Source organism: Triticum dicoccoides, chromosome 7A (genome assembly GCF_002162155.2).
Source record: "Triticum dicoccoides isolate Atlit2015 ecotype Zavitan chromosome 7A, WEW_v2.0, whole genome shotgun sequence".
NCBI lineage: Eukaryota > Viridiplantae > Streptophyta > Magnoliopsida > Poales > Poaceae > Triticum > Triticum dicoccoides.
Genome location: NC_041392.1, coordinates 673,210,680 through 673,218,943, shown reverse-complemented (window position 1 = coordinate 673,218,943; position 8,264 = coordinate 673,210,680). Strand labels below are relative to the sequence as shown.

General features: G+C 44.8%; 1 protein-coding gene across 1 annotated transcript; it reads left to right on the top strand.

The window, feature by feature from the left end:
- The first annotated feature begins 3,971 nt into the window (after nucleotides 1-3,971).
- LOC119331512 (auxin-responsive protein SAUR71-like) lies at nucleotides 3,972-4,890 on the top strand. The gene has a single exon (XM_037604674.1). The coding sequence runs from the start codon at nucleotides 4,060-4,062 to the stop codon at nucleotides 4,480-4,482; it is 423 nt and encodes a 140-aa protein (XP_037460571.1). The 5' UTR covers nucleotides 3,972-4,059; the 3' UTR covers nucleotides 4,483-4,890.
- Nucleotides 4,891-8,264: the final 3,374 nt, after the last annotated feature.

Here is an 8,264-nt window from a genome sequence, read left to right as displayed (position 1 = left end):
TGCCGCTGGAGGTGTCGGAGTGTTGGATGGACTCTTCCCGGGGTTTGTTGGTAACCAACCTCATAGCTGATAGTACCGGTGCCTTATCATATGAATAAAGCTCTTCATTACCCGGCAAAAGAAAACACGCTGCACACTTGCGCACAGCGACCCAACACAGGCACTGCATTGCACTGTTTTGAAAATCCGACGTTTAATTTGTCCTGGCTCGCTGGGTCGATCGACGTCCTCCACGTACCACTTGATTTTGATTTGATCTGATCATCTGAGGCATGTCATGTGCGCCTGTATGGAAACGAAGGCCTTGACAAGCGTGGCATGACCGGCAAGCCAGTGATCAAGCTAGCTCCGCCACAGGGTCTGGCCGAACGTAACATGCACCGTCCCATTAGCGATGACTAGCACGGCAAGAAGAAACGTGCCAATAAAAAGTGGGCCGTACGTACCGGTCGTACCTGCTGCCGAATTGAGTTCCCCCCTCGCTCCATTTTTTTCGATTTTGCATTTGACAAAGTGATCGACTGGCACGTACTTTAGGTCCTGTTTGGTTCATAAGTCCTAAGACTTTTTTTAGTCCCAACTTATAAGTTTCAAATCTCTAAAAAGTCTCTACCTGTTTGGTTCCTGGGACTTATAAGTCTTTATAAGACCATATTACAACTAAAAGTCCCTATAAATCCCTCTTTGAGAGTCTTATTTTGTAAGTTTCAAATGCCCACTTTAAGTCCCTATAAGTCCCTCCTGTTTGGTTTAGATGGGACTTATAGGGTTATTTAAGTCCATAGACCAATAAGTCCCTGAAAACAAACACCCTCTTAGGCTGGTTGTAATGGGGAGTATCATATACTAGTATCATGCATATAATACTAGTGTATGATACTACCTCCCTAATGCATAGTACTCCCTCCGTCACGGTTTAGAAGGCACCGTTAAATTTGCATGTGTTTCCACAATAGACAAAAATTAGGGCGCATTGCATTTATTTCTAGTAGCTAATTAGTACTATTTCTATATGTATGCGTAGTGTGAATGCTATTTTTTAGCCCATCTCTATATGCATGCGTAGTGTGAATGCTATTTTTTAGCCCATCTCATAACCAATAGATAACCACCTAGTTCCCAGAGAATTTTCAACCACGCCTTCTAAACCGTGACGGAGGTAGTATCATATATTAGTATCATGAAGTACTTTATTTATTGCCATGCATGACACAAAGTAACATAGCATTTAATATGATACGGTATCATGATATGATACTACACCCTCTCTTTCTTCATTTAATACTATGACACATTATCAAAATTGCGTAGTTGGCGTGCATGAGGCTGGTCATAGTGGGAGTAACATAGGTTGTAACATAGATGCCACATAAGCAAAAATGATGATGTGGCAAGTAGTCAATGAGGAGAGAGGCAAATAGAGTAACATAATATGTTACCATCACATAACGGTTTCCAATGCATAATGAGTCTACAAAGTAATAAATGAAGGCAACTATGTTACCACACCTATGACACTACCCACTATGAAGGTAGTAACATAGACTAGTAACATATGTATGTTACTAGTCTAAGTTACTCCCCACTATGACCAGCCTGATACTAGCTATGATACTACCATTACGACCAGCCTTAGTCATCAGCGCTCACATGCATGGCGGTGCATGTGAGGCTCCACCGCTCCACATTAGTTGACTTGATATTAATACGAAATCAAGAGATCAACAGGGAATGAAAGGTACAAATGAACCACTACAAAGTCGTCAATTGGACTCCTTGTAAGTGTAACCAGCGAATTCCTATGGCGCCTTCTGAAATTAAAGATGATCAGTATGCATGTCCTAAGCGTTGATCGCTCGCTGGCACCCTTGTCACCTCATCTCTAGTTCTTCTTTTCCTTCCGAGAGAGTTGTATGCCTTGTGTGCTGCGCCAAGTTTCAGCAATGAGATGATTATACATTTCTACCGTGGTGAGATGTGTGTGTGTGTGTGACCACCCCATCCCGACTCATATCCTACGCTCGTACTCCACTAGTAAACACAGGCATATATGTCTAGACAGTGGCTGCAGCACCGCGACAACCTCCGATCTCCGGCCGATGAGTTCCTCCACCAGACCGTGACATGTACCGTCAAAAGAACGACACGAGGAGACGGGGCAAGGATCGGTCGAATCTCGCGGCGCCCTAACGCCATGCCGTTCCGCTTCCGGAAAAGACACCCTCCAAAATGCGCAGAGGTAGACAGTGTTGATGTGTCGTTTGCCGGGCGCTCCATGGCCGGGACGCGTGCTCGGCCACCCAGGCGGCATCACGCATTCACGCACAGTGCACCTCTGGTTCGAGCGATGCTGAAGATAGGAGGATATCTGCATGCATGCGTGCTGGTCTCCGACTCCACGTGAAAATGTTTTTCGTAGCAGACCGTACGCGTCCACGACATGGAGAGGTAGACTGCTGGTCGTCCGGTACCGGAATAGTGCGCGCGTGCATGTGCTACACCCTAGTCTAGTGACGGACCATACCTAACATGCTAGCAATATGGTCCTTTTTTTAATGATATAGGATGGTACGCATTTCTAGAGTCTCTACCATTTGTGTGTTATCACTGAGAAAATCCAGGTGGGAAAAGATAATACTACGGCTACGGGTTGACAACAGCTGAGCACTTTTTTTTTTTTGCAATCACTTGATTCTCACTCTGGCTTTGTCTCTCTCTCTCCTCCATGTGCCAGGTCAGTAGGTGGGGTCCACGATGGCAGAAAAAATCTTGCTCTCCTCACTCTCTCACCCCCACGAGCAACCGTACGAAAGGTACTACGGAACAGGCCGGACGGGCCGGAGCGGGAGGCGGCCCCGGCGCGAGCGATCGGTCGGAGCAAAACCGGGTGCTGGTTAAGGCGCTGACGGGCCCAACCCGGTGCTCCCAACTGTACCCGCACTTGTACCTCCCCTTGCCAGCTCCATAAACAAAATCTCTCTCCTTGCCTTGAAAGAGGAAGAAGAAAAACCCTGTCTTGCTACGCACACACGCAGGTGCACATTCCATGCCCCCAGCTCTAACATGGTCACTGAATGAACAAGTGCTTCCTCCTTTCGGTTTATTAGTCCCTCTCATATTTTGAACTAAAAATTACACATACATTTACATTAAAAAAGTATGAGTTATATGTAGGAAAAGTATTGCCATTGAAAACCTTTTTGAATGTGAATTTAGTAATATAATTTTTGGCGGCATATCACTAATATTTTACAAAATTAAATATACGGTCAGAATACTAGTGGGCATAATAAACACGGACGGAGGAAATACGTTCTAAGTACATGAGGCTAAGGCTTAAGATGTGTATAGTCTAGTTCAACGAAATTAACATCTCACTTAGTCACTTTATTTTCTAGCACAATTTTGTTGTTAGTAAATTGCAAGTTCGGTTGTGGGGTGGCAAGTACCCCCCCTCGTTCACAAATGTAAGATGTTTTTGAATATTTTAATATGAACTACATAAAACTGAAATAAGTAAACAAATATATTAAAAATGTACTTTGGATTCACACAGAAATTAGAACATACATATTTATGAAAACAGGGAGTATTTCCCAAAATATGAAAAATATAATACTCCCTCAGATCCATGTTAATTGTCATATATTTAATATAACTTTAATACAATTTTATACTAAGTCTGCGAAAATTAGTGTGGATTGAAGGGAGTACAACTGATTAGGAAAATGAAGGAGCCACAGATCCCCAACTGTTTGTCATGATTTTAAGTTAGGACAAGACGTTATTCATGGCGCATTTTCCTGTCAACTTTGTGTCGATTTTGTATGAAAGGCCACATTCCATTGCGAAAAAATATATTTTTTAAATGGCAAGAGGACCTGTGCAACGCCGCACAACCTCCAGCTCTCCCGTTATATAAGAAGGAGCCACCATGGCCGTCTCAGTACAACCGCCTTGTGTTCTCTCACCTCTAGTGTCGACCCTCGCCAAGAACCCGCCGCCGCCGCCACTTACAAGAGTCTCGAGGTCTCCGGCGTCCACCGAAGCAGCGGCACGATGAAGCGCCTGTTCAGACGGCTCTCCCGCGTGGCCGCAGCCGACGCCTGCGCTGCCGCCGCCTACAAGCCGCTCCGGCCCGACGCTGCCGCGAAGGCCTCCTCCACGGCAGCTTCGTCGTCGTCCTCCTCGTTCTTCGGCGCGCGGAGGCTCGGCCGGGGCTCGCGGGTGCCGGAGGGGCACGTGCCGGTGTGCGTCGGCGAGGAGGGTGGCCCCATCGAGCGCTTCGCCGTGCGGGCCGAGCTCCTGGGCCAGCCGGCGTTCAAGGCCCTGCTCCGGCGCGCCGCGCAGGAGTACGGCTACGGCCACCCTGGCGCACTCCGCATCCCCTGCGCCGTGGCCAACTTCCGCCGCCTCCTCCTCGGCCTCTCCGACCTCGGCTGCCAGGCAACCGACGACGACGACGCCGCGCTCTACTACTAGCCAAGCCCTTCTTGCCCGTTTAACCCTCCTCGCTCGGCTGACATGCCGGGCGTGACAGGAAATTTGCTCCTGGCAAAGGCAAACCGGTGAACCACAGAACCAGCAGAGCAAATTGCCAGCTGCTGCGTTCTGCCAGATCTGCCCCTGCGTGGACGCTGTACATAGGGAGTTTGGGGAGGGTAGGACGGGGATTCCGCCGCATTTTCTACTGCAGCTCAACAATTTTAGGACCTGCTGTCTTGTGGGAATTCTCCTTCTTTTTCTGAGTGTTCTTGTAGCTAGCTCAAGATCAAGCTCTGGTAGCTGCAATGGAGCTTCTTCCTCTTCTTTTGCTGGGGATTTTGAGGTCTTGATAACACATCATGTAAGCCGCAAGGCTGTGAAATGGATGATTTTGCTACTGCAAAAGTTTGCTCCAGGATCTGGTGGTGTGTAGAATGCAATGCACTTCCATGGATCTCCAGCTAGCTCTAGCAGTTCAGGCAGCCTGTCATGGAGCACAATGGTGTACTACAATGATTGACCATTTGGTAGTACTAAACTACTTGGGCCTGTGGAGGGTTTTTTTAAAATGAAAATTTAGGTTTTATGGGCAGGTTCAAAATAGCTGACCGCATATAGAGCCATACAGTGCGTGTGTATAGGATCTTCCAGATTTTTTTTTCAAAACGGAGTCAAAAAAATGTGCCTCACTCATTAAATAAAGGACTGTGATACATAACGAACTTATGTATTTCGTAATTGATCCGAACGATCTTTCTACTAGCTAATCATGCATAGTTTTATACCCATCCTCTTCACGTTTGTGATCACCGATGGAGCACTTGTAAATGATTATATGCATGCATGCAACTAAAAGATAAAACAAATGATGTCAGTAAAGATTCCTTCTGTTTTGAAACTTCAAAATGTTTTGTAGGTTATACCGTTGCTCCGATTGAAAATTCGTTTTTATATGAAAAATTCGTCTCGACGAGATCTTCGGAACAAGATCCTATGTTGGTATGTTTCGGTTACTTTTTTTTCAGGTCAAAAGTTACCACGCCAAGACTATGTGAACTATCACGCCTGTTGTTTGTAACTTATTATGGTGTTTACGCTGAAGTTATCATGATATGTTTCAACTACTTTTTCCGTCTGGGTTGAAAGATACCATAGAATTTGTAAGTAAATTATCAAGTCCGCAATACCACCGTCAACCATCAGTGTCGTGCCTGGCCCACAAAGTGAGGTCCATATGCCGACACGGCATGAACCACTTATAAATGGAACTTTGCAGGTTGTGTCGAGCTAGAATTGTTTAGGCGTGTGCCCGGCCGTGCCGTGCTCGGCTAGCCGTTGGCCACATATGTCCAGGTCTATGGTCCATAAAAAACCATGCTATCTACGCATAAGTTACCGGGTATGTTTTTTTACAACTTCTTTTTCCCCGGGTCAAAGTTACCGCAATGTTTGGACATACGTTATCAGGTCAGAGGTTGGATATTACCATGTTATTTACACAATTCCTTGGGGTTATGTTTTTTTCCTCCTAAAACATAGTAAAAAATAATTGCAGTATTTGTACCCGAGTTATCAGCTCTGTTGTGCATATATTACCTTGTTATTTACGCACAAGTTACCGGGAGATGTTTTTCAATAACTTCTATCCCTGGGTTAAAAAAGTTACCGTGGTGTTTGTACATGAGTTATCAGCTATGTTCTACGTATATTACCATGTTATTTGCACAGAAGTTACCGTGAAACTTTTTTATCGAGATGGAGATGGAGACATACCCGTCACTTCATTCGACGACCATCACTACGCGTCATGTTCTTTATCAAATGGGTGTCTTGTTGGTGAGTGGAATAAATGGTTCTATTTACACAAGATCAATCGAGGGTTAGGGTATTTTCTATTAAAAAATCTCAGGTCAAAAAAGTTACCACACCTGGATGAAGTAAGTTATCAGCTCTATTGTGCGTATATTACCATGTTATTTACACATGAGTTACCGGTGGTATTTTTCAATAACATTTTACCCTAGGTCAAAAATTTACCACGTCTAGGCTAAGTAAGTTATCAACTCTTTTGTGCTTATATTATCATAATGTTTACATAGAAGTTACTGGGGGTATGTTTGTCAAGATACTTTTATCCCAAGGTAAAAAAAAATCACCTGGTGTTTGTAGTGAGTTATCAGCTTTTGTTGTGTGTATTACCATGCTATTTGCACGGAAGTTATCGGGGTATGTTTTCAACAGCCTTTTTCCCTTGGGTCAATAAATTATCATGGTGCTTGTATATGAGTTATCAGATCTCATGTGCGTCTATTATCATGCTATTTACACACAAATTATTGGAATGTATGTTTTTCAGTAACTTCCGTCACGGGGCAAAAAATTATCACGGAGTTTATACGTGAATTATCAGCTCTCCTGTGCGTGCGTTACCATGCTAAGGCGTGAAGTTCTAGGCTTTAATAAGTTTGTACAATTCAGAAGGACCAAACTAAAATAAATTGAATTTACGAGTATCCAAGTAAATTTTTTAGTTGAGTTCATACACCCCCAATTGCTAGGTTAGCTGGTTAACCTTGCATGTACTGAATCCTAGGGACAAGAGATCGAGTCCTATTGCACGCGCATTGTTTTTTGACAAAAAAAAAAGAATAAACAAGCTTTAATCACGCCAATTAGATTAGAGAATTTAATCATACTAATTAAGAGCCGGAGATTAAACCGGATCAATTAATGCCCAGGCCACAATGCGGCAATCAATGCGGTGCAAAAATAGTCTGGTAAACGATCAGACTTAATCAATGCGGCAATCGCGGGCCACGCATCAATAATTATCGGGATGAATTGGTGCCGCCAGATGCGCATCGAACGGTTCCTAAGATCGTTCGGATCTAATACTAAAGTCCGAATGTTCGGAAATTAGAAATTCCGTTAAGTAAAATAGAATTGTCAAGGTAATTAACAAAAAAAAAGCAGGGGAGAACTCAGTCAGTTGAACAACGCACACATGATAGGTCAGATACTCTGAAGAGAGTCTCGTCCAGATATCACATAGGCAGCATGGTCATCACTTTCTCTCCAAGCAGGTGTCATCGCCATCTTTTGTCCTCGAGCTGTCGAGCAAGGGACTGCGACTTCGCTGCTAATTTTCTAGAACTTTGAAGAAATTGGTTTGGTTTGATCTACTCGCTTTCGGTTGGGATTGAGGAGAAGCTTTGCTCGTCCTGTGAGTAGCTTGGCAACCACGGGGGGCGACGTACGTATTGTTAGTTACGCGCATGGTTGACTCAGTCGCGACGGCATGCAATCTTAGCTGCATCCTACGTGTACAAGTGTGCTCGGCGTTTGCATGGACGCGAAGGCCAGAAGAGCATACATTCTGTCTGCTCTCTGCACTATGTTTGGACACGTACTCAAATAAGTACCGTGTCATTAGGAATAACAAGATTGCAATGCGTACGGATCGGCGTACGTACGTGAGTACGTTGTGTGTACGTGTGCTCTAGGAGCTCTTGCTTGTCTCCGTCACAGCCAGCTCGGTGACAGTGGCCGGCGACGATGTCGGTCCACCGGTCCAACGTAGATGACAGGTCCAAAGCAGCTGCCGACGGAGTACGAAAGCGAGAGTGCGTAATAAGACGAAATTGATAGCGTAATATACCGGTATTAGTGTACTGTGTACACCACAAAGTACAAACGTCGTCAGGCATCCATGTCGGCACAACCGTACAAGAGATGAAACCGAAAGTCCAGTCGTCGCAGTGTCTGCAGTTACTCGATCG

What these genes read in the sequence shown, in the direction of transcription:
- LOC119331512 (XM_037604674.1), top strand. Translation starts at nt 4,060, where the DNA reads ATGAAGCGCCTGTTCAGACGGCTCTCCCGCGTGGCCGCAGCCGACGCC.